The 27,926-nt window shown below is 41.2% G+C and overlaps 1 protein-coding gene across 15 annotated transcripts in view; it reads right to left on the bottom strand.

Moving 5' to 3' along the window:
• The window catches only part of GRIP1 (glutamate receptor interacting protein 1), a 307,109-nt gene that overhangs the window by 204,351 nt on the left and 74,832 nt on the right, over nucleotides 1–27,926 (bottom strand). For 9 of the 15 annotated variants that reach the window (XM_015282799.4, XM_040666862.2, XM_015282787.4 and 6 more), the window contains exon 1: nucleotides 6,581–7,054. The exons of the other annotated variants lie outside the window; for them this stretch is intronic. In XM_015282799.4, coding sequence (XP_015138285.1) covers nucleotides 6,581–6,713 — 133 coding nt within the window. In that variant the 5' untranslated portion in view covers nucleotides 6,714–7,054. Of the gene's footprint in view, nucleotides 1–6,580; nucleotides 7,055–27,926 lie in introns of those variants that run through there. 15 annotated transcript variants of the gene reach the window in all.

The following is a 27,926-nucleotide window of genomic DNA, read 5'->3' on the forward strand; positions in this document are numbered from 1 at the left end:
ATGACTGAACAGGTGAGCTTACACATCATTTCAGGAAGCAGGAAGCTAAATGTTGTCCAAGCCTCTCAACATTTCATTGTTTGAACCCGAATATCAGATATCCCAAACATACTGAAGAATAAAGAATGCTCAGTTCTCCAAACCACAAAAGATGCAATCTCACACCTACAGCTACAGATAGCACTGCAAGAGGACGATGACCCATAATGAATACATTGCTTAAACAAGGACAATCAAGAGCTTTAATAAATCGGTAAAGAATGGGACCCAAGAGCAAATAAAAGTAGCACAGAAGTTCTACACTCGTAGCTGCTAGCAGGGAGAAGTGTTTATACTTCCTGCAAAGAATTAGGTAACTCATGTCTCATTTTTTTCAGTGACTTGTAGAAAATAAGCTGGTTTCCCTCAACTAACTCAAAGCTTTACCAGCTGCGCTTTGCACTGCCCCCAGAGCCTAAGGGCCACTTGCAGGAGAGCCACAAGGGTAATTTTAAAAAGCATTCCTACTGCGAAGAATCTTGGCTCTTGTACCACTGCTTTAGGGAAAAAAAATGTAGACTCTGTGTAGCATGTTTCATAGATAATGAAAATACTTCACCAGAACCAGGGCTTGTGCACAAGTGTGCCTGGCTGGAGCAAACGCATTGCCCCGGTGCTGCAGGGAAGCAGAGGTGTGATGCCTTGCAGACACACACTGAAGCTGGGGACAGCAGTGGTGCAACAGAGGAAAAGACTTCAATTATCTTTGAATTTATGTAAACAATATAATGCAGCTAAAGCTACTATCCAAACAAGCATCTACAAACATGGGCCCCATCCCAAGAGCTACAAACTCATTTAACTAATATAAAACAGGAAATGAGTAAATTAGGATTTAATTTATGCATATTTCTTAAGGGCTTGGAAGATCTAAGTAATTTCATAGGGTGCTCAAGAGCTGCTTACATTTTATAATGCATTGCTATTAGTTCCCTATCTATGAAGTGAAGATAATACATAATTCGTCATTTATTGGGTTTTTCTAGTAAGGATGCATTCACTAATGACCATGACAAACGAGACAGCAATCAGAAATGGTCACATGCAAAACATGCACACAGTTACTGAGAAGTGGTCCTTTGCAAGAGCATGGCTGTCATGAAATACAACACTATGCCTGATGCAATGACCACCTGCTTAACAACAGAATCTAACATGCAAGAAGATGAAAAAGCAGCAGGAACAGGAGGGTACAAAACCTTTATCTGAAGTGTTTGAATTTTATCCAGTGAAGATGTTACAACTGACACCTGCACACACACGTTTTAGCCCACAAGTCAAAGAAGATAACTTAATAACTTGCAACCACTGTTGTTCCACTGGCAGGTCTCTGAATGGGACTGCTGATACTGTCTGACCTAGCAGTAAAGTTTTAATGGAGTTGTCTCGTTTATTGCCATGCCTGGCTTGCAAGCTGACAACTGGATCATGGGAGAAGTCTCTCTGGATATGGGTGTCCCTTCCCATCCCATCCAAACTGGTGGCACTGGGGCTATTGAGACCTCAAGAAGTGAGGTCTCAGTAAGTGACTTAGGGAAAACAGACAGAAGTATTGATAAACTATGACCTATTAACATCAATTTCCAGGGGTCAGCAATCCTGAAACAGTCATTAAACAGAAGGAAATAAGAAGCTTTAACAAATTTTAGTTATTTTTAAGAGGATTATTTTCATTGTGCTTTCAAGGCCTGCCATATTCCCTGCTCGGGATCTTCTTGCCTGCAACAAATTGATTACCTTCAGTTTCAATGAAAGCAGAAGTTTTACTGTTCTGACAAGAAATGATCAGGGAAGGAAGAAGAAGCAGCTCCAGCACACACATCCGAACACACAGCAGACTAGCAGTATGCATTTCCTGAGAGATGAAAAGCTGTTTGTGAAATGAAAAGAAGTCATCCTCCTCACTCTTTCAGATCAATTACCATCTATGCAACCTGAGCTAGAGATATTCAGTGCCCTTGTCACCACACTACTCATAAAACCATTAACTCTTCTAACAACCCCAATCAAATCAATGAGATGAGAGCAATGAGAGCAAACATGAACAATTTGTGCCAATTTATGAAATGGAGACAATTTGGAAAGTAAGAGTGATGCTGCTACTTGCCACAGCACTAAAAGCCATATAGGCATGTTGCTTCCCTCAGTGCTCTTGGTGCTATTTCAGTAGTAGATCTCTTCCGTAAGTATTTAACCCAGTTTTAAAGCAACTCCGGTTATGAAATACAAAGACATTTGTTAGGAAGATTTTGGCAGCTGTGGGAGTTTCTGCACCATAACACTGAGTCATGTTGGAGAATAATGCACAATCAGAGCAAGGGGAGTTTTTCTGCTGACATAATACCAAGCAGTGCACTATATATTCGATAGCCTTCTTATTCCTAATTTCAATCAACCAAAAGGATATCTTTAATTCTGAGTTACTTAGAACATTCAGTTTTTCCTTTCTGTCATATTTTCTAGGCTTGGACATGAAGGATGTCAAATACCTTCCTTTCACATTCCAGTGCAGACAAGGGACAGAGTTGTGACAATAAATGGAATGGGAGAAAAAAATATCACAGGTACTTTGGAGGCAAATTGGAAGAGATGGATGTCCTGAAAGTGAGGAAACTGATGATTCTCACACAAGAATCGTGGATGAAATAATACAAGGCATCAAAGCGATGATAATAATTTTTAAAGGATTAAAAAAAAAATCTGTCATATAAGATATAGTCTCAAATAACTAGATGAAAGTAAGCATTTACTGATTAAAAAAAGAGAAAATCAGATCTGAGGAAACATCTGTATTGGTCTAACCTCGGTATGCTTCAAAACACACTTTGAAGGAAAAAATTAAAACTATTAATTCAAAGTAAAAAGGTGAGAGAGAAAATACTACATGACTTTATTGAAGATAGCCTATGGCGAACTGCTTTGTCTAAAATATCAGTGCTCCTGTCAAACAACGTGGAAGAGACCTTGACAAAGAATAGAAGAAAATTATTTGTGTAACTCCCTGAGTGACTACATGGAACATTTTGAGGGACAGAGCTTAAAAAGAAGAGAAAGAAAGAGAGTAAAAAAGAACTTTTGGGTTAGCGGGAGTTTGCTAGTAGAATTCTTTATGCATTGCTTTATGAGATGGTAATATATCTTATTGGCAGCGACACCATATCTTCATGGCTCCGACACCAAAACATTTACGCCAAAGGAATATACTGCTGACACCACACTGGGAGGACCGACAGAGGAGAATGAGATGAAAATTGAGTGTCTTTCAGGAAGAAATGGATGATAAACCTGAAGTAACATAAGAGACACAGCACCTGTTCACAGTAAAGCAGCCTGGAACCTCCTGGGCAACGTTTTGCATCATCTGCAAGCTCCAAAATCTGTTTCCATTTCACTGGAACACAATCCAACCCTTTCCAATGCTTTGTGAAGACTTGAGGCTGCAATCAGACTGGGGCTTGTGTTTGTTTTGGTCAGAGGTGGCCAGGCTGGCTCCAAATACATCTTCCCACTCAAAACCAGGCTGTAACTCAAAGGCCCTGGCAAAGCATCCCAACTTCTGTGGAAGGACATATGCCATTTTTGGAAATGGGCCAGGCAGCTATGACACACAACATTTGCTGTCGGTCCCAGTAATGGCATAACAAGGGCCTTGTTCACGCAAAGCCTCATTAAAAGGAGCAGGTTGAGAGGTAGTGCCATAACGCTGCACAAGACAAATACTTTTTAAAGCACTTTAAGCAATAAGCACCAACTTGTCCAAGCAGCTTGGGCAGAAATTTCATCGCCCATTATGTTCACAGTGCAAAGCCTCACTGAAATGAGTATGACGCCTGTGCTACTAATGTCAATACGTGTTTGTGTATGAATATTATTACTTTAGCTGTTCTCAAACTACACAGCACAGAAAGAGACTCTCAGGAAAGATAAGAGAACTGATGTCGCGTGTCAAAGCAAGGATATCCACTGAACTGAGCCTGCATGAATGAAATGTCCAAGCAAACAGACGTCAGAATGGAGTCTCTTTTTCACTCAGGGAGCTTTGGATATTACTGCACCTTTCTTACCTCCTGCATCCCAATATTACAGCTCATTTGGTCACCCACGGCAAAGCTTCAGAGAATTACATGCAGTGTACCTAATGAGGAGCTACAAAACCCAGGCGCAACTGGGCTGAGGACAAACTAAAGTCACCTTTTCCTTGTGATTCCCAGAGGCCCACTCTATTTATAACTTTGTTTTGTTTCTGTTTGATTTTTCAGCTGTTCTAATGCACTTCCTCAGTTTTTCATTAATTCCATCTCCCTACTGCACCCTAAACAATACTGTGCATGAGGGAAAAAGGGAACAGCAAGCCCACAGAGCAGTTGGCTCAGACAATCTCCAAACACACTCGCTAATTGGTTACATAGCTCATAAAAGGTGACCCTTTGGGAGGGATGGGTGACAATGCAGGGAGAGGGAACAAAACCTGAACAAGCTCCTACTCTGTTCGGTTGAATGAACAACAGGTCTTTGATTTCATTAACTCTGATATTTGGAGAATCATACCAATAAGTACAACCTTATTCTCAAGCACGCATCCTTCAAGCATACGAGTGCAGAAGGAATGGCTATTAAAAGCTCTGCAATTACTCTAAATTTGCACTGTAAACAGGATTAATACCAGATCATAATTACATTCAATATAAACACTCCATTGTCTCCATTACATGAAATCCAATTTCACGAGAGCGTTCACAGTAGCACCAGCAGCATCCTTTCACATGTACGCACGGCTTTCAGCAGACGCCACACCTACCCAAGCAAAGCAGCACACGGAAAGAGCGGACAAAAGAAGCCCTGGAGGAGGAGGGGTTGTGTTTGCTGTACTGCCTGCACAGCCTCCCTGATGAACACCGCTTGAACCTCCCACGACACGCTCTGCGTTAGTAACTGTGAGAAGTTGCAACTCCTTGTGCACCAACTCTACAGGACTGTTCACTGTGTTGCCCGCTCAGTGCAAGCGTTATGACCACCAGTAAAAGCAACACTTCAAAACCAGACATGCACTCATCTAGACTAAAATACTTCCAACCCCCACGGGCTGAGGGGTGTTACATCCTTTCATTTCCTAAGGAGAGTAAAATGAAAAACCTATTAGACGTTTTGCTTGATCTTAGTTCCTCACATTAAGCCAAGAATAATAATTTATTAATCAACATACAACAAATCCTTATGACACGCGACAGTTTTGGGAGGGGTTTTGCTTTCTTATTTAAAGGGCCTTCAGCACTAACAATCAGCTAGGGGAAATACTTTGACAGCCTGCTTTGACACATTCCTTTGATTTGAATATTAAAGCAAAAAAAAAAGTTATGTGCTTTCATTGATTTGTATTATTTTCACATTTTTCAGTGCAAAGTCAATTTTTTAGTCCTTGTGTATTTTATGCCAATATGATAGATAGCTGCTATGATTGCAGTGCCCCTGAAAATAGGTTTTTCTCATAAAAACTCAGTCCTAACAACATAAAGGTTATCAGCATAGTACGTTTGCTTTGAAATGGAAAAAAAGAACATAAGAGAGAGAACCGCAGTAAAAAAATCAATCGCTCTATATTAGTTTACTTTTGGAGATGGGCAATTGTGGTGCTTTTAAAACAAGAGGAAAACCTCCAGCTTCAATGTTTTCCAGAGAATAGAGAACTCTGTTGCTGTTAAGCACAGTCACGTTCACTATTTTGTCTGAAAACAAATGGAAGGTTCTTATTTCGGCAAAATGGAAATGAAGCTGGATGGCACGAAAAGGATGTGACAGCCACTCCAGAAAAAATAAATAAAAAGGAAGAAAAAGCAGATCAAACTTCAGCTGCTCAAAAATAAGCAGCTTCGCTGCAAAGCTCCCAGGCTGCCGGTCAGAACAGCAGCAAGCTTTTACAAGGATCACCGAAGCCCGCCAGGTGCTGAGCACAAACCCAATGGACGTATGTTTTGCAAAGGGACTTCAGAACTTATTTGGGATCGGGGTGAGCTGCTGCAGCCACGTGACCACCACTACCACACGACCCCACGGGTGTTCCCCAACAAAGGAACCCACAGAGAGACTTTCTGCAGGCTCGAAAGGCTGACTCTCGCTCAGCAGCATGCATTAATCACCAACTTGAACCCACCAATGAGAGATTGCTGCCTCTACGCTGCTTTAAAAACACTCACAGTACAAAGGCATCCTACAAGGGCGACCACCAGCCGGTCCGTTTTCAACACAAAGTGTTTCACAGCGGCTCTCCAGCACTCAGACTCAATTAACTGCACCTGAAATATTAACCAGGCTGACGGACCCTGCTCACTTTGGGAGCTTTGTGCCACTTCAGCTGTTTCACATTGGTCATCAGCAGCCACAGACAGACAAATCTATAGCCGGAAGCTTTCATACTTGCACAGGGCTCAGGTTTTAGAAAGTGGAGAACGCTGTTTGGACTTTAGGGTGGTTTTGTTTGTAAAGAATCTTACAAATGTAACATTTATCACGACTAAAGGAAAGCGAGGTCACGCAAAACACTTACTTCGAAAATGTTCAGAGGCATAATAATAGACATCCTCATAGCCCTCGTGGTAATCCTCCTCCGGGCGGTACTTTTTGCCTTTTCTCCTCCTCGACCTCCGTATCTGCTTGACGAAGCCCAGGAAGCGCTCCATGGCCTCAGCGCCCGCTGGCAGCCCCCCACCTCACGCAGAGCTGCCCGGGCACGGGGCAGCAGCCAGCACCGCAGGAACGCCGCGACCTTCCACCATCTGGTACCATTAAAAACCCTGATCTCAGCTAGGGCTGCGAAGCGTATTGTTTCCCCCTCCTTTAAACAAAATAATAAGAAGGTGAGGGGTAGACTTTATAAAATCTACGGACTGGAATATCTCAACGTAAAAATAGATAAGGGGGAGAAAGGCTGAAGGGAGAGGAGAACTGAGGGCTGCGAGCAGTTGTTGAACAGAGCAAAGTTGGAGCGCGCTGCCTGCCAGGCAGAGGAGCCGGCACCGGGAGCTCGCTGCCCTCTGTCTCCATCATTTGAAGCGGGGCTGGGAGGCGGGGAGAGATGCGAGTCGGCGGACTGAACCATAATCCACAGGCGAGGCAGGTTTCCCTCCGTCAGCTACATCTGTCCTCGTATTTACGCAGGCGTGGGCTGAGGGCTCCGTTTGATTTCGTTTTGCTCTACGGACAGGAAACGCACGGCTCCATTCCTGGCATCGCACGCACCGGGAGAACAACCAGCAGAGTGGTTTAACCCATACACACAGCCCACTCAGCGGCAAGCGTGTGCCCAGTGTGTTAATTGGAGCAGCAGGGAGAAGGCTCGGCAGCTGTTAAAAAATGACACATATACCCACTGGGCATTGGTGCATTCTAATCACTGCTAGATCTAACCATTAAAATGCGCTTCACAGATGGGTTTCTGATAGAGCTGGCCAGGCTATATGGCAATAGGCAAACAAAGGAAGCCACACCACGCGCACACCATGCCACGCTCATTTAAAACCCCAGCAGAGTTTTAAAACTTTAACATGAAGGTACAGCAAACTGTACTGGGCAGAGGAAGAGACCGGCAAACAGCCCAGAAAGGCACTCACTCTGTCCTCAGAGTGCCCAATTCCTCAGCATTTCCCCGGACAAGGCAGGAATTTCGCAATGAAGTTTCTCTCCCATCCAAAATCAAAAGCAGCGTCCGCTCAAATCCCATTTCCTTGACATCTACCACAGATGGGAGATGCTCCCACAAGCCATGCGAGGTCTCACGGTCCCAGCAGACACCTCCTGGCTGCAGGCACCAGCCTGGACCCATCAGTCACCTCAGTCAAGCCATCATCACTCGTGCTTGTACTTGCAAGCATGGCATCAATGCATGGGGACGTCAGGCAACCCAATGAAACCAGTGTTACAGATCTTGGGACCCCAGCACTACAAAGGCATGGAGCTGTTGAAGAGGGTCCAGAGCAGGGCCACAAAGAAGATCTGTGGGCTGAAACCTATGAAGAAAGGTTGAGGGAACTGCATTTGTTCAGCATGGAGAAAAGAAAGCTATGGGGAGATCTCATTACTGCCTTCAAGTGCCTGAAGAAGCTCACAAACAGGAGAGAGACTGACTTTTTATGTGTCCTGACAAAGGTAGGACAATGGGGAATGGTTTTAATCAAAAAGAGAGGATGTTTAGGTTAGATTTTAGAAGGAAATTTTTTATTCAGAGGGTAATGAGGGGCTGCCCAGAGAAGCTGTGGGTGCCCCATCCCTGGAGGCACTTCAAGGCCAGGTTGGATGGAGTCCTGGGCAGCCTGAGCTGGTGAGTGGCAACCAGCCCACAGCAGTGGGAATGGAACTAGGCGGGTTTTAAGTTTCCTTCCAAACCAAACCATTCTTTAATTCATTCTGTGATTCTGTAATCATCAGCTAGAAAAACGAGCAGCACACAAAGATACAATTAGGCTCCGCTGACGTAAACACCTCAGTAAGAATTATCACTTTCCAAAAAGCAAGGAGAGAAATTTTTAAAAAGCATAAAAAGAAGTGAAGCAAAGGGTAGGAGTGCAATTTATCATCGTTTCACCAGAAGCATGCACACTGCTCAGAGTTTAGCTGGGATTTTCTGGATTTGGAACACACGAAAGTTCCCAGCAAAGGCAAGCTGAACCTGCTGTCTGACGGTCCTGAAATGAATGCGCAATGAAGGCAGGCACTGGGGATCTTTAGGGCATCTTCCAATTACCAAGTATTTGAAAACAATATAGTCACAAAAATATATATGTTTTCACCAGAAAAGCTGACAAAACCATGAAGGCACCTACCAAAGTCCCCATGGGAGCCTGTGCTAATGCTCCCTGACCTCACCAGCCCTGTTTTTTTCCCTGTGAAAATGCCACCACCATCACCAGCCAATAAACACCTCGAGGTCCAGAATTATTTTTAGTGCAGCTCCTGTAAGGAAGGTTTTATTCCGTGCCTGAATTTATCACGCAGCTTTCCACTTCCCAAAGCTAAAGAAGTTGCAAGAATATTACAAAAAATAAAATAGAATTTAAAACTTTCTATATGGATCCTAAAGAGCACATCACTGTATACACTGTACATACTGTGTATTCTAAAGACTTCAAATCCTGTGTCTCCCGCTGGGCTCTGCCACCAAGCAGCAAAAACATTAATTTAGAATCAGGAAACATGAAAACCAAACAAAGACTTCGCCTACAGCAGAGAACAGCCTCTCTGTGCAGAGATAGGAATGTTTTGATCCTGTATTTGGTTCCGTAGAGCACTCTCCCTGACAGCTGGACAAAAAGTTATTTGTAGGTGTCAGAACCATTCAGCTTTGAGACAGACGTCTCGCAGCCATCGCTGTTTCCTATGGTTAAATTATAAATTCAATTCAAAGCAATGCAGCTACTTATCACAGGGGAGAAAAACATAAAACTTCCTGGCTTTTAAACTGTCCTCTAAACAAAAGCTGACAAACAAAATCATGCAGACAGTTGGCTGTCAAGAAGTAGATCTGCCATTCCCTGGTACCATGGCTGTTCAACAAATACGCAGCTTCTGCTGAGGACATTGCTTAATTATAGAAAAGCTTAGGTTGGAAGGGACCATAAAGCCCACCCAGTTCTCCTATCGTGGGCTGGTTGCCACCCACCAGCTCAGGCTGCCCAGGGCCCCAGCCTGGCCTTGAACACCTCCAGGGATGGGGCATTCACAGTTCCTCTGGACAGCCTGAGCCACCGCCTCACCAACTTCTGTGTAAAAAATTTCTTCCTAATATCTGATCTAAATTTCCCCTCCTTGGTTAAAACCATTCCCCTTGTCCTGTCACTACCTGCCCAAGCTTACAAGCATTGCCCAGTGCTGCTCACCCACAAACCATCTCCCCATCTTGTAGCTAACACACCTGCTTCCCATTGCGTGAATGTAACCGGCATGGCCAAGCAATGCGAGCTTCTCACCTTCTAAGCCCAGAACGGCATGAGCTTTCGCTAGGATTTCCCCCTCTCTGAAATTGTTATTTATGGCAAATAAATATTCAGAGAAAGAAATATCTTCTCTGAGTGCAATGGTATTATATAGTCAAAATACTAAGTGTTTTACCACCAAGATTACTGAAACCTTATGTTTCATATGCATTACATACATCCTCTCCTGCTTTGTTGAAAACACCACCGGAGACATTCATTAGCTACTCCTCATGTCATACCTGTAAATATTTTATCATAGCCCTACTTTCAGATGTATAAGCAGAGACTTCAGTTTCACAAACACAGTTTACTGTTTTTGTTTGCTCAAATAAGAAAAAGATAGCTAAATATTGCTCTTTGCATTGATTAGGACTCACTCTCCTGCAGATTCTTTTGATGAACCATGCATTCCTGTATGGAAACCTTACAACCACCTACCAGAAAATGAATAAAAGAGCAGGAACATATAACATGCACAAAACAGCTCCAGAAAGGCATCCCAGTTTTATGGGTCGAGCAGAGAATGAAATAAACATTGGCTGTAGAATTTTTTAAACGCAAGACATCAGAGATGCCAGTGAGTTTCACCCCTTAATGACTCAGAGGTAAGATAATGACGCCCAGAGAGCATAAGATTAGATGTCAGCTGATAATCCAAAGCTCCTTGTGAATTCAGTTTTCTGGTGTTACAATACCACAATCAAAGCTGTAATGTAAATATGTCTCGAGCTCTTTGGCCCATCCTTTCTCCATGAATACACTTGTTCCAATCAAAGCAAGTGCTCTACTGCCACTTCCAAGGTGGCTTCATTAAAAGAAGCAAGGATTGTCTCGCTATTTCCGTAATGATTTGCGTAACAAAAATATTGCCAAGTGAGAACATTTAGCTAATATTTGTATGTGCCATTCTCATCACTATTTTGTTTAATTTGCATTATCAAGCTCTATTAAATTGGATCCATCTCAGTTCTCTGACTTATTGGAAAAGACTCCATGGATGTAATAAAGCCAGTATACTATTAAGACACTGTCCTTTTCACGTATTTAAACTGAAGCATAAATTATTTTGTAGCCATGGACAGTGTCAGCATTTAAGTGTACACTTGCCTTTGTACCCACAGCGTAGTCTAGGTTCCTCAGCTTGTAAAATATCTGCATCTACCTTTTTACTTGCATAAAATTAGCTACGTAGTTATCTAGGTAAAATTTCACAAATGACACAAGTGTTTTCTAGAGCACTTTTTTGAACATTTTGGTATTCATGAACAAGCCGAGTAGAAAATGTTGAACAAGGATTTCCATTTGAGTGGGCTTGCAAACATGGTGCTTTGAATCCAGAGCCCAAGTATGAAGCCACCCTCTCTAGCATTTAGTATCAGAACCAAATATGAACAGTTTTAAGCAAGTATTTTCCATCATCCATCACGTTTTGATGTTTAAAAGAAACTAGTTCAGATGGAAGAGCCCTCCTGCACCCGCCTCTACATCTCTGGGCAGCCCCTGAGAGCTCCGTGCAAAGGATGGAATGCATCCATTGGGACATAACCACTCCCAGGAGCACACAGTGGCAGCAGGAGACACCCACCTGCTTTTGATTCCTCTCTTGGAGAAAAAACACTGAATTATACATGCAAAACACATAAATTAAAGCAAATGCAACCAGTTTTTGGAGGTTGGGAGAATACAGAAGATGATTCTTTTCCCTTCTCCCTCAAATCCCTAGCCATACAGATTCTGCAAACCTCAAAAGGGAGCTAAGAGATCTACAGGTCTCTTTCAACTGAGGGATGTCTCTGACAAACGGCTGCCGTTGCTTCTGGAAGCCAGTAAAAATAGACAAAGGAACTTCCGTAAGCTACTCATCTTATTGTATTATCTTGCCTGACCTTCTAGATTTTCAAGAGCAGATGTTTGTTTACACGCTATAATTGCTCGTGTTAAGGCTGCAATCTTCCACTCAAAATTCGTCCTAAATATCTTGGTGTAAAACATGAGCTCATCAAGTCGAGAATTATCAAATGCCTCGGGTCCACAGTCTATTAAGCACAGAAAGAACATAAGGTCCGCATATGTGCAGACAGTGCCATACACAAATAGAGCACTATATGCAAGGAGAACCGAGCAGCAACCTCACCTGAGATCCCCTTGCATTGCCTGAAGCCCTTGTATGAAGCAGAAGTCTCATGCTCTTTTTGAAGACACTTGCAGAGACCATCGAAACCAAGTGACACACGTCTCTCTCATTTGACAACAGAAGAAAAGAAAAGCAGAATAACCAGCACACCACTGCTGGAACACTGCTGCATGAGAACTGGATGGTGGCAAAACACTGCTAAGCCACTACTGCGATTTTTAAGACCTGGTACTTTTTAATCTGTTAAATAATCAGTTTCCTCTGATTTCCTCTGATTTAAATGTATTACCCACAGTTTCACAAGACACTCACGCATTCTTCTTATCCGCTGCTCACTTACAGTCATAACCCATTGTTTCTTTCAAGAATGTAAGACTTACGAGCTGGAGTTCAGCTCTTCTGTCACCTAATTGAAAAATAACTGTCAATCTTTCTTTTTTCCCCCTCGTTTTATTTCCTCCGCCTCCAATACAGAAATGTCTAAGTGACTTGCACCTGCCAACGACACTTAGAGGAGCTCTTCATTGTGTTACACCACCCGTACATTTTATCCTATTAACATTCCCGATCATTTTGCTTTTTGCAAACATTCCCTCACCTAAAAATGCGCACGTAAAGCCACGAATGATGCAGAGAATGAGGATAAAGTAGAACACAAAGGATAGAGCAGGAGGCTACGTCCATTTGGAGCGAGTTGGGGGGCTGCTGTTGGGTTTAAGACAGGAACGCTGTCTCTTGTATGTAGAGAATGCTGAGAAATCTTTGCAGCGCTGTTTTAAAAGGGTCACTTGTCAAGCTGAATTTCATGCAGAATGTATGCTTCAGGGAAAAGAAGCTTTTCTCTCTCTTTCTTTTTTTTTCTTCAATTCAGCTATAACTGTTTGCATACATTCTATTTTCCTTCCTCTGTCTGGCTTACTTAGCTTTAAAAGAGTGACTAATTAGAGTACACAAATGTGCAGAACCAAATGTTAACCTGACCGCTCCGAAGGAAATACCCAGGTGAAATTAAGTACAAAAAAAGTTCAAGTTTGCTTAACATTTTGTCACACCAACAGTCCCTCTCCCAAAAACGCTTAGCAGAGTACTACTCTAACCAGATTTCAAACCCCTCAAGGGCTCAAGCACTGATATTTTAAAATACTAAAACTAGAACATAATTCTCCGAGAAAGTCTGAATTAAAGGTGTTTTCATCTTCCTAAAGAAACGCAGCAAATGGCTAGGGGGAACACTACCGAGATTTTGCATACCGTGCTTCTGTCTGCTTTATGCATGAAGTAAATCTCAAACTAAATATGAAATGCATATGGAAAAAAAGAATCCTCCCTACTGAGTAAAAACTATCATCTATTCCTAATTTTCCAGTCTGAAGAAGCTGCATATTGCAGTTCTCACCACAAGCATAACCTATGTAGAACATTGGAAAGAAAGAACCAATTAATTAAAATTAAAATAAAATACCTAGCAGATACGTGAAATAAAGTTCTTGCAGTAAAGCAAGAAAATATTTTCTTAGGCTGCATATGTAAGCTGCAGGAAGCACAGGCCCTTCTAAAGCCCCATCTGGAGTACTGCGCCCAGGTGTGGGGCTCCCAGTACAAGAAAGCTGTGGAGTTGTTGAAGAGGGTCCTAAAGGGAGCCTACAAATGGGAGGGGAGTCAATTTTTTACAAGGGTAGATAATAGCAGGATAAGGGGAAATGGTTTTAAGTTGGAGGAGGGGGGATTTAGGTTGGATATCAGGGGGAAGTTCTTTACTATGAGAGTGGTGAGGTGCTGGCACAGGCTGCCCAGAGAGGTTGTGGATGCTCCGTCCCTGGAGCTGTTCAAGGCCAGGTTGGATGGGGCCCTGGGCAGCCTGGTCTAATACTAAATGTGGAGGTTGGTGGCTCTGCATGCAGTGGGAGGGTTGGAGCTTGATGATCCTTAGGGTCCTTGCTAACCCAAGCCATTCTATGATTCTATGAGGGGAGAACCAAACAAGGCTGAAGCAGGTGGAATTCAGTGATTGCACTGTCAGTGGAAGACTCAATTCTCACACACAAGAATTAAAGTAGGCTACAGGAGAATCCCCTGCTGGGCATTTCTTTCCATGTAAAGCTTTATGCAAGAGACTTTTTATTGTGCAAAATTAGATAGGTCTAATTTCTTTCACCTTATGAGATAAGAAAAAATGGTCGTTAAACATCCTCCACATCCTCGTATAAATGCATCCTATCCGACTGAGAGGCTGGGCCACAGCCTCACTGCGCAGTGAGTGCAAGTGCATGGTCCTATTCCAACATACTATCCCACCTTACATCCTTGGGTGTAAAGATTCCATCTTAAAGCACAAAAGACCAGCGCAATATATAACACTAAAAAGAAACAACCTTCACAGGCCATTTGATATAAATCCTCCTCTCTACCTATCTTGTTTGATACCAGTTTTTTTGTATCAGAGATAAAGTGTGAAACTTAGATTTATGGACTATTTGGCACAGAGGAATGTCTGTACTCCCCCAGCACTACCACAGTGAGTGTTCTGCCTCTTTTCTTAATACTATTTAGTAACAGTCATCATTTGGTAGCAATTAAAATCTTGTTAGGTATCACTACTGAAAACACCCACCAGTGATGAGTTGTGCATTTCTTTGATTGCAGAATCAATTATTGCAAGAAGAAACCACTGTCATTTGTTTAATAAATGGAAGGAGTGGTAAGAAGGGATAAAGGATGGGCAACAGGAAAGAAATCTGACAGGGAAGACTACAAGCAGGAAACTGAAGCAAGGAGAAAGCCTCTCCGGGGAAAAAAATAAGACAGAAAAAAAAGCACCCAGAAGTGAATTGCATCCTGAGCCACCTGTGATTTATCGGGGTCAAGATGCAGCAGATAAATAGAAAGATTTTACTGCAGGTGAGTTTAGACAAGAATAAGATGCTGCTCAACAGTCAAAAAGCAAACAAACAAACAGCTACAGGAAAATTCTCCATTATGATCATGTGAATTTATGACTGAATAATATGTAAATATATATGCAAATTAAGCCATCCATCTGGAGTCCCCTGCCCTAGAGGCACAAGCCAACATAACATGATGGCACTGAAGAACCCAGTTGTTACGACAGATTAACCCTTCTCCTTCTCTCTAAATACCTTTCACATCCAACCATTCTCTTTCTTCCTAAATCCCAAGTTTTAAGTAATTTCTATCACCCTTGCCCATTCTGAAACTTCGAGGCATATCAATTAAAAAGAACAAAGACTAGCAGAGAAACATGAAAGGCAAAAGGACAACTTCACATGTAACCTCCCATTAACGAGACCCTAGTATTACATGTCCAGAGAACTGAAGGATCACAGTTTCCATCCACAAGTCTCCTGCTACAATAGCAAGGCCCATTGAACATTACTGTGGTGCTTCATCTCCCCGGTGCCAAACAGCAGTTTGGAAAATGAGAGCTACTGACACATCGTTATGGATGAGCGTTGATTTCCCTTCTGTCCCCATTCCAAGGGCACAGAGCAGGTTCTACAGTTCAGTTTAGAATTTGTTTCCAACTGAAAGTTTCCCTTCTTCCATTTAGGAAAACAAAACAAAACAGAAAAAAAAAATATCTTTATGCTGTTGTTTAACAGCTAACTAAGAAAATACTGACAAAACAAACATTAGAGCTCCAAAACTGTATGTTCAGTTCTCCTCCATAGCACCAGTATTCCTGGTGTTCAATGTTAAGAGGCAAACACCATAGGGAAAAAAGGCATTACATCTTGAGCTGGTGAAACTCATCCACTCCTGCCTCGAGTTCTGACATTTTCTACTGAAAATTTACTCTTACATTTACCAGCTTTGCCATATAAAATTGCAGGGCTAAATATAAAGTGATGGCTCATTTGGTGTTCTTAGGGTAATGGTACAGGATGTATAAGACTATGAGACCATTGACCTTAACACACATTTGAAAAGTGATAGGGTAATTAAGGTTTCTTCTCTTTGAAAGCAGATGGTTCCCAAACCAAAGATTACTTGAGAATTCACTTGGCAGTGAGAAAAAAGAACCCCCACACTTTTTTTGAACACCCCATTGATGTTGCTTCATAGTTAAGGATTTATTTCATTTCCCTCTTGTGGCCTTCCTGTTCACTAGTAAATACAAATGCTTATCATGGTATTCTCAGGAAGTCACCCCTCAAACACCCACTTCATTTCTGTGCATAAAACACATTTTCATGCTTACTCTCTTTTCCCTGTTCTCTTCATTCATATCTTCTTCACATTTTGTTTCTTTCTTGGCCTACAGGCTACCATTCCAACAATCTGCTACTTTAGCTATTGGAGTTCAAGCTCTATAGAACGCATTTGGACACTGGAGTCAAAACTGTCTATCAAAAAATACATTGCATTCTACTCTTGGTTAATTATCAAAGACAAAGAAGACAAACGCACTGCTCAAAAAGCAACTCCCTTATTTCATAACGTACATATGGAGTGGCAGAGCTCATTTCACACAGAGGGCAGTGACACACTGGAACAGGTTGCCCAAGGAGGCTGTGGATGCCCCATCCCTGGAGGCATTCAAGGCCAGGCTGGATGTGGCTCTGGGCAGCCTGCTCTGGTGGTTGGTGACCCTGCACATAGCAGGGGGGTTGAAACTCGATGATCATTGTGGTCCTTTTCAACCCAGGCCATTCTGTGATTCTATGATAAAAGTCATCCCAACATATGAGAGACCAAACTACTGCAAATTTCAGCCTTCACCAACACTAGCCTAGACATTAAAAAAAAGGGGGGGGGGGGGGGGGGGGGCGCAGCGAATTTTACACCACATTGAGTAAGTTGCTATCAGTCGACATACAAAACTGAAACAGCTAACTTCACTATCCTAAAGTTTTGTACTTTGTTGTAGATATTCCAACTGAGAAGCATTTTCTTTATTTTAGATGCTCAGTATATATATCTGCAGACAGCACTTCTAAAGCATGAACATTCAGACTGGATGTGGATTTTACAAGATGACTTGTAAAATGTTTTCATTTTGTTTACTCAAGCACTAAAATTCTGCTGAGAACCACTGAAACATCCGTGCAGAAACGCTTATAAATTCTCCCAAGCTTTATACCATCCTGTACGGATAGTATCACAAGATACAGACTTACATATATGATTCTTTAATGTGTTACTTTGGAATTTGCAATTCTTCTGTCTCCTTAAAAAAAAAAAAAAAAACAGAACAAAACCTTCAGGTCTCAGTTTATCCCCTTAAGAGAGGTGTTTGGGTATTAATGATCTACTGTCCTGCTTCCTGTTCCTGGAACTGGGCTGCCTGTAAATTATCCTGTGCACTGTCAGGTGGAGTGAATGGAAGCTCCAAGTGGAGATAGCCGCCTTTTTGTTCTACAGTTCAGCATCTCAATCCACAAATCTTCTAAGAGCTCAGTTTCACACACTGTGCACTGAGCTGAACACACTGCTTCTGGTAGCGCATACTATGATCACTAGCAGTTGCCACATAAGACGTTCACATCTTTGCTGGTATTGCCCCATATTAACTACTGAAGCAGTATTACCACAAGTTCTGTTGTGTCAGAAAAACAGAGATGAAATGGAAATAACGACACACTGGAGAGGGAAAAAATCATAGAATCATAGAATCATAGAATGGCCTGGGTTGAAAAGGACCACAATGATCATCGAGTTTCAACCCCCCTGCTCTGTGCAGGGTCGCCAACCACCAGACCAGGCTGCCAGAGCCACATCCAGCCTGGCCTTGAATGCCTCCAGGGATGGGGCATCCACAACCTCCTTGGGCAACCTGTTCCAGCGAAAAATAAAAGGTAAGAGAAAAAGAAGAAAAGTAAATGCATTCATTGGACATAAGCAGCATTCCGGAAGCAGAGGCTGATAGCTTTGACATTTCATTTTTTAAGAAGTCTAAACAACTACAATAAATTTACAAATGTAGACATGCCGCACTGTTAAATTTCATTTCACGCTCAGTAAGCAAACATTACCAAACTGTAAGTACTGTCATCCTCTGTCTTTTTAGTTAGAAATCTTGTAGCCAATGAAAGTTTGACCTTGAAATATTTCACAGATGGATGCATTTGTTTAATTTGCTCGTCACTTTGTTATGGATTTTGCAGAACTGCAGAGTTAGGTCACACTTACTCTAATTTCAGGGGAAACGACTGCTCACCCACTTCACAAGAACTTTATAAACTGCACCATCAGTAGCAGCCACGTAGAGTTCATTAACCAACCACGCATCTGAATTGCCATGAAAAATTCAGTGTACAAATGACAAATGCAAGGATAATACAGAAGTTAAAGACTATTTTCTTTGTGCTTAGTACTCCTGGATTTATTTTTAGTAAGCAAACTTAAATGTAAACTTGTACACTTATCTTTTGAAGGTTCTAATAAAATCACTGAACTACTGTAAGTTTTCTTCTACTTAGGCCAATGGAACTCTATGGCTTTTTGTGAAGGGGATGACTGCCTGTTGTTACAGTATGCAAACATCAAATTCTGTTCTGTTTTGTTTTTTTTTAAGCCTGTATGGAGTCTACAGATCCAAAAAAGTCCAACCCTGCTTACTCAAGGGTGAGCTTTTATTTTCTGATGCTGTTGCTGCATACATACCACAGTCACAATACAAAACAAATAACCAAATGCACACAATTGCTAACTTGTTAATGATTTAGGTGTCTTAAAAATTCTGTATCATTACTATATATCATAATTCACTATTCCTTCAGATACAGCAAATCACCTTCTTCTAAAGAATAAAAATTCTTTTTGGCCTAAACAAGGAACTAATTGAATTAGAACTGCAGAACTCTAAAAAGAACTTAAGATCTCCAATGAGTTGTAAAATTAGCTGCAAACTAACAAGAAATATGAAAAGAAGCATTTCACATATTGTAAGAAAAAAAAAAAAGCAAAAAAAAACAAAGCATCTGAAGTACAACTTGGTTGTTCCTAAAAATATTAGTTTTGTCCCAAGAGATCCCATTCTGAAAGCCCTACCAGCACCATCCTCCAAACACGTACCCAAATTAATGACTTCCCGCAATGCATACAGCTGCACTGGAACCATCAAGACTCTTCAGACAATTAAGCTGAAGTCTGCACTGCTCATGCTTGAAGCTATGCCTCTGTTTCACACTTTCTTTCCATCCTGTATCTGTTCTCGCATAGAGGCAATCCATGCTGTCAGAGTACACCCATTAACCCACACTGCCTTTTATTCCCACTATCAAGATTTTCATCTAGAGATCAGATGCAAAATACTTGGACCAAACTCTCCGTTGGTCAGTAATACAAATATTTTTAAATTTTTTCTTGCCATTACTCTGATCCTTAAGTTGACTTCTGCAAACAGCATAACCTACTGAGGCCAGTGGGAAAAACTCTCATTGACTTTCGAGGAGTTTTGGGTTGGATCAAGCTCCAAAGGATCCTTTATAACAATCCACAGGACAGTGCATGTGCACAAGGTGTGGGAGGGATGGGTTAGAGGGACTCACTCCGTCACTTCTTACGTTCTTGATGTCATCAACTGTTACACATGAGCACAGCTCCCAAAAGCCGAGACTTGGCAGATAAGGCAAAAATAAAGCATGCAAGAGTTGGGGGAGAAAAAAAACACTGCATTCTCCGTTTAAAGTGACAGCTCTGTAACCCGGTGTATATACATTACCAAACCAAAAACCATCACAATGTCTTTGTTTTTGGATCAAGAAAGTAGGAATGGAAAATTTTCAGACACTAATTTTGGAAAATGACTAACCATCTGTTTTAGGAAGAGTATTCTAGATTCTTTAATACTATATACGCTAGTTGGGCTAAAATCAAGTTCTATATTCATGCATGCATTACTGATTTATGAGCAGTCATGCCCTTTATTTTACACAATGTATTTAATAACCTCTTGAGGGAAAGATAAAAAATTACGAGTTACATTTAAGTTTATCAAATGAGGATTTAAATTAGATTTAATAAGATGTCTCCTGGATGCCAGCACAGCTAATCCTCCCAGAACCCCTTCTGATGCCACTTCCAAGAGGTTAAGGGAAAACACGCTACTGAGTATTAACTTGGAGGCATCGCTGCCAACAACTACATCGTTGGATGCATCGCATGCATAGTAATACCTCAGCAGCTGCTCTAACAAAAGTTCCTGGACTAAAGTAAATGAGAATCTCAATTTATAGTTCAAACACAGGCTTACAGCATATAAAATTTAGGAGAAAAGCTTGAAAATATAATTTAAAGACATTCTACAAGTCAATAGAGAAAATACAGGTAAAGCCAGACCTTTCCTAACAAATGCATTGCACTTACCACTCCCTCCTCATTTTCCCCACCTCTACAGTTTTCAAAACCCTTGTTAATAATTTGAAGTCCTGCAACAGTGATATTTTTCAGTGCATTAAGTAAATGTTTTGAATTCAGAGCCCTACAGTCTCTGTGCACTGAAAAGCTAACCTATGGAGTGGACTACCATTGAAAGTGATACTTATTTCTAAATGAGGGGGAAAAGAAAACACAAGAAAACCAAAAATCACACCCATTCACAAAATATACAGGGAAAAATCCTTCCAGGAGAAACCAGCTCAGCACTGAAGTACTACAACTGGACTTTGGTTTTCATCATCGGGCCCAGTCAGTGGCAAAGCAGTACTGCCCTCAAGCCAATATTCACAGCGATTCTTGGGGTGGCAAAGGGCAGCAGCACCCCAAATCCATTAAATGATGCACACAGCTTAACCACTGCCTCACTGTATCAGTTGCTTTCTGTTTCTCTTGAACATGGGCCGCCAATTAATTACCAAAGCAAAACAGTTCCAAGGGGTTTTTTTAATTATTACTTATTTTGCATTTTCAGCAAGTTAGCATGCAGCCACTGTTCCAACAGATGAAGTCACAACATTTGAAACAATATTAAATTGGCAGCACAGAGTAGCCAGGGGTTGTCTAGAAACAGGTTTATGCTAATATCTGTGTAAGTTTGCGTAAAAATTTACACAGAACAATGTTTAGATTATGTTAATGACCTGACTGCAAGTGAAGAAATGCAATATTCAAACCACATGCAGGCCTTCTTCCAAACTCGTGTATTTATTCTTAAAGGGCACATCAACTTCCATTAAGCAGAAAGAGAATTTATTTTGCCCAAGACCACAGTTACACTATTAAGTCTCAGACTTCTACATTAGTTTAAAACTGGACCTAAAACTAAAGTGCCAGTCATTTGTGGTCATCAAAAAAGACCATGGTTCCCTCGTGTAAGACCAGTGGCTGATGTTCTGGACAAAACTTCAGCAACTGCTCCGGATTGAACTACATCTGCAAAAGGCAGGTTTTCCCCATTATGGCAGTGGAGAAGCTATGGCTTGGCTGGTAAAAATGTAACAGTCTCAAAAGCATTAGGCATCTTAGAGAACTCAGGGAGATGCAAGACAACTAGAAAAGGTCAGCTACACTGTTGAGAGAAAAAGAGCAGGAGAAAGAGACAGGGAAGGAGGGAGAGGAAGAGGAGAGTCTTTACACAGTTGGCATTAGACTTCTATTCAAGGAAAAACGAGAGTAAAGCAATGAAACAGAACAGTTTGAAGACACCCTGGGAGAAAGAAACAATAAATAAAACAGCCAACCAGGATTTCTCATGATTAAATTCTGTCAAATCAGCAGAAAGACAGCAATCATGTAGACAAAGAGGACACAACAGACATCATGTGTTAACTGTGATAAATATTTTCACAAGTAACAGATGTCACTCTTAAAGAAAGCTTTGCTATCTCAGGGTGAACAGAAAACTGAAACTAACATTTGCAACTAGCGATCCAGTGTTCAGGCAGAAAAGCAATTCATTTGGATATTTTTGGATATACTGCTATCCAATATTTTACTTTCTATATGTTGCATACTTCCAGACCTTTATGTGAAATTCCAGCATATGTATCTATCACAACACATCCCCACTCTTAAACCAACTGCAATCACTCTGGATGAGCAGATCAGAATATAAAATAAACAAACTCAAGTAATCACCTGAAAGAAAACAGGATGCCAATCAATAGAGAGAAATGAAAGATATCCCAACAAGCATGAGCATTCAACTATATGCACTGAAGATGAAGAACGAATTATTAAGTAGACATTACCATGAAAAGCAACTGGAGACCATAGTCATTCAGAACCCCATAACCCCTATCCAATATTGACAAGCTAGGCAAACATACCAGTATATTAAACAAGATTATAGCAGACATAGAGCTGGTTCTGCTTTTCTCTATACTGCAAGGTCTCACTCAATTGGATGTTTCTGCCCACAGAACTATTACAGTTCCAAAAAATAAACATATGCCTGGGCTTAAGGTATGTGAAACGTAATCTAGGAGAAAAAAAGCAGAAAAGACTGTGGTAACAACAAAATAAACACCGTGCAAAAATGTCGCAGACCGAGAAAGAAAGAGAAAACATTATCAACAGAGCTCCTAGGAAGATTCAGGTGGAACACGATGTAAAACATTCTGTAGACAAAGGCAGTGATGTGTGGGACAGCGCGGCAGAAACCTCAAGAAATTCAATAAATGCAAAGTTCTGCACCTGAGATGGAATAATTCCACTCAACAGCACAGGCTGTTGAACAGCACAGCAGAAAGGAAAAGAGCTCTGCAGAACTGGACTGCACACCCTGGTGGATAACATCACCTACACCAATCTGCAGTGCAACAAATAGGGTTGAAGAAAGGGAAATTCCAACTATTCCATTTAGATGGAAGGGGGACAAAACTCCTAATAATGGTGATTAAACATTAGAGCAGGTTGCTCAGAGAAGACTTACCATCATTCTAGCTGTTACTCAGAATTCAACCGAACATCTCCCCGAGCAAGCTGACCTGGCTCTGCCCTGCAGAGTGGGCCGGACCAGGTGACCTCCAGAAGTTCCTGCTGCCAAAATTATTCTATAACCTTCTGTGATATGTGGTCTGTAAGGAATGACAAAGGCAGTGCCTTGGGCTAAGAGATGGACTATATCATCCCCAGAGGCTCATTCCAGCTTTTTTTTCTGCACTTCTGAAGACTGAAAAGTACTGCAGAGTCTTCAGACAGAAAATGTATTTTCTTCTTTTTCGCATGAACAGTTTATTTTAGTTAACAGATTACAACCATTACATGCTTAGAAATTTAATATCCAAACTCAGAAACGCATTTAAGTACCTGACTGCGTGAAAAACGGAGCAAAAACAGTGGAGAAAGTTACCACAGTCTGCATGTAAAATAACATTTTCAAATACCTCCTTATGCCCTACAGACTCTCCCAGAGAGGCTCCCAGGTGCTCTGCTGACAGCTGAGTTGGAACCTCTGCTGAATGCCAGCCTTATAGTGTACAGTGATAGAGGAATGCACAGCACCCAACACTTTGCAAGCAATTGTAAAATCCCTTTTTAACTTCCAAGGCCTTAGCAGCACAGAAGACAAACAAAATCTGGCTACAGCACGTAGGGAATTTATCCGCGGATACTACAAAAAGATTCCAGGTGAGAACAAAAAGCCCTCCAGCTCGTCAGCTACACGCTTTCTAATTTCACATAGGAATTTTAATCACCCAGCTCTAAGTACTGTATCTCACAGAGTCTAATGGCCACTGATGTATGCAAAAAACGTTAAGCTGATATCTTCTTATAAAGGAAGGGAAGGTATGCTCAAGTCAGAAAGTTCTGTAGCATCCTCTCTCCTATCTGGAGACTGTTTCAATTTCTCAGAAGAAAAATAAAAGGGCTTCTTTAAACTTTGGACCAATTCTGCTTCTCTTTAAGGTGAAGACATAAAGCTTTATCCTCAAACTCTAAATACGCTGTTGGTAAACGTGACATGAAAAAGAAAAAAGAAAGAGCTTGGCACTGCTTACATTAATCCATTAGTTGCATGAAAGACCACAGTAATACCAATTACCCTATGTGGCTGATTTTGTCAGCTTAAAGGGATAAATACTGCCTTCATGATCAAGGTCTGTAGTTTTTGTCACGTTTTGTGCAAGAAAAATACACGACTACCATGTGAAATATTGGCCAGCAGTGCCTTTTTATTTAAATACACTTCTTTCATCAGTTATTTTAAAAGCCACTATTCTCCTTCATCCAGCTAAGCATGTAGAAGTCTTTCAACTTTACAGCTCAATTTATATTGATTGCTCCAGAGCAATTCTCAAACTACAATGAAGGTTCTGTAGACGCACATCATGTCATAGGGAGGAAGAAAATCTGAGTTACGTATATGTGGAAAATAAGAAATAGAATCCTCATTTTTTGAGAAGCCTGAAATCTCAACCTGCACATAAACATCCATTACAAATGCATCTCCTTTTTATGGCTATTCTATTCACTTTTGGTGATATAAACTTAATCACCAAGAGATATATTGAATACATACATGCATATTACCCTCACAGAATAAAGGCGTAAGCTGCTATGTTCTTTAACATGGAAGTATGCATATATATCTTGAAAGGAAATAACAATTCTGCTACAATTTAAAATTAAGCCAATGTTCATGTCCACAAAACTCATATATGTGCATCTAAGGACATGCACACAGAGACCTTTGATTGAAATACAAAATCAAGACTTTAAAAGCTTAAGATTTAAAAAGATACGTTGATTATGTTATATAACATACATATAACATTTGTTATAACATATGTTACATTGATTCTTGCTTTTTCTGCAATCACTGCTGGAAGATTTACTTTTGAAAACCAAGTGGCACCCTGGTACAGCAGCATTACCCCATTCAGCTCACCCCCTCCTAAATACATGTTACAAAAATGTTAAACTAATGGTACAAAGAACAACAGAACACTCACAAGTTCACAGAAAAAAAAATAATAACTAAATTATTCTAAACGTTACAAATGGCACTTCCCTGGAGGAGTTCAAGGAACGTTTGGATGTTGCGTTGAGGGACATGGTTTAATGAGAAGTATTGGTGATGGGTGGATGGTTGGACTGGGTGATCCTGTGGGTCTTTTCCAACCTTGGTGATTCTATGATTCTATGAATGGTTACCCAAAAGGAACTTCTGCTACAACTTACAAGGGAAACCTGCTGTTTGCAGGCGCTAAGTCCAGTGCCATTTTACTTTGTACTGTAGTTTGCCTGTGAACAGCAAAAAAGGTTGTGAATTTTTTGTAATGTTGGTGTTTTGATCATGACATTTAGTTAGGGACACAACACACAGACAGCCAGACTGCCCTGTCATGTGAATAATGATGCTTATCACATAACTACTGCTCTTTGTTGCTGGTGTTTTGTTTGGTTTTTTAAATGAATACACTTGTACATCCGACAAAAAGCAAAATGAGGTTGGATGGGGCCCTGGGCAGCCTGGCCTAGTATTAAATGTGGAGGTTGGTGGCCCTGCCTGCGGCGGGAGGGTTGGAGATCCATGATCCTTGAGGTCCCTTCCAACCCAGGCCATTCTGTGATTCTGTGAGACTTTTATACAGTGCTGTTCACTTTCCAGGACCTGGCGGATGGATGATACAAATTGCTTGCTTAATTTTAAGTATTTTCCTCAGCAAACATGCAACTCAAGATAACTGCCACTGGAAAAAAAAAAAAAGGTGGAAGCAGTTTGTATAGGATACAATATTTAAGACATTTGCAAGAGAGGAATTTTAATGTATTGAATTAGAAAAGGAATTAAACAGCATTTAACACACTTAACTTATGTATCTTCGTTAATCTTGTGTTCTTGTGTCTTGGCTAAACATCCTACTAAACAAGGAGAGCTATGAACACAACAGTGAGATTAAATTAACAACACTGAGACTTGGTGGAATGCTTACACATAGAAAATGCTGAGAAACTGCCCAGACTATTAAATAGTGTAAAACCAGAAGTGTCATCAGACAAAGGTACTTTGTGGCTAGCTCTGCATTGCAGAGGTACGAAAGAGATCAGAGGGTTTGTTGTTGTTCTCATTTCTCAGACATAAGAACGTTGATCCATCAGTTTTTAAATCTGCAGTGCTTTTATAGTGACTTCAAACACTCGCGACTTCAAAATCATTGAATAGTATCTTTTAAATCAACCTGGAAAATATCAAATTATTTGCAAGGAAAATAATAAAAGGCTCCCAGTAACATCAAAATAAATGCCTACCCACTCGGTACAAGGCAAGAAACTTAAAAGAAACACAAGAAACTGGAAAGATAAAGTTCTGAAAGTTAGCCCTATTAGTTACAAACACACTCCAATAAAAACAGTAAGTGCGTGTTGGAAGATGTGCTTTACAATGCTTAGAAAAAATCACCTGAATTGTCATTGTCTCCAGTTGTCTTTCAATTCAACATTGCAATAATTTTGTTTGAATTTCATATATGAAATCAATTTCGGCTTCCCTGTGTTGCTCATCTCACTTGTCTTTTGCTTGACTATAGATGACATCTTTTCTCTTTTTTCCTTTTAATTCTCCAGACTTCCTCAGCCATCCTTAGCTTCTCCTTACTCTCTAGCAATCAATCTATCCTTCCAAACTCAGTTTTACTCTTGTAATTGGCCACGGCACTTTCAGTGGAGGTATGGCATACTGCTTCCCCCACCCTGGACGCTTAAACACGCCAGCAGAAACAAGTTAGGAACAGAGAAGAGCTGCTGAACATCTCCTCTTGGCTCTGAAGCAAAAGGTTCTTCTACAGTAAATGGCATTCTAAGAGTTTCTTCTAGCATCTGCAGTTTCCTCCCAGCTCACTTCTTCACTGCCATTTCCCCCATCCCCACCTTCCTGTTAGGCTGCTAACTCTCTGTTCCACTGCCTCTGATAGCTGCTTTCCACCACGGCCCATATACACATCTCTCCCTAATCCCGGTACCCAAATTTTATGTGTGTGTGCATTGACATACATCTTTTTATGAAGACGAAGCCTCTGCCCTTCCTTGTTACCTTAACTTTATTTCTACATATATGAAAGACACTCTGAAAGTAAAGCCTCCTATTTATTTCCATGGAAACTACAACGAATGTGCTCTACTACAAAGAGCACAATAACACTACTTGATAGAGCAAATTCTCAGCTGCAAAACACTGTTTCACCACCAACAGCTGTGCATTTACACCAGTGATGAACAAGAACCTGCATGCTGCACTGGTAAAAATCTGCACCAGTGGAGGGGACCCACTGTTTCACAGCTGCTATAATGATGTCATTGCTAAGAAAACAGTGCCCACGCAGTCCATCTTTCATCAGCCCAAACAGATGGAAGTCAGAAGGCATCAAATCCGGTGAGCGTGGTAGGACAGTCCAGCCGAGTCTGGCAATGTGCTCCACAGTCTCCAAACTGGCATGGGGGCTGATGTTATTGTGTTGCAAGAGAAAGGTTGTCTTCTTCTCTGGCCTGACTGGAAGTTGGAGCCTTCAGCTTAGTCAGCGTTGCGATGGAGCAGTCAGAATTGATGGTTGTCTGGGTTCCAGAAAATCCAGATGGATCACTCCTTTCCTATTCCAAAACACAGTGTCCACTGCATTAATCACTGAGAGCTGTGTCTTGAACCTTTTCTTCGATGAGGAACTCACATTACAACTCCATGGACTGCTGTTTTGACTCTGGCTCATAGTGGTGATACCACAACTCATCACTGGTAACCGTGCGATCCAGGAAACTTTCATCTTCAGCCTCTTCTGGGTTCAACAGGTTCTGACACTCTTGCATACGGTATTCTTTTCCTGCATGAGCATTCATGAGACCCAACAGGCACAAAACTTTGCAATATTCCAACACTGTCATCATCATTT

Source organism: Gallus gallus, chromosome 1 (assembly GCF_016699485.2).
Source record: "Gallus gallus isolate bGalGal1 chromosome 1, bGalGal1.mat.broiler.GRCg7b, whole genome shotgun sequence".
Classification (NCBI taxonomy): Eukaryota; Metazoa; Chordata; class Aves; order Galliformes; family Phasianidae; genus Gallus; species Gallus gallus.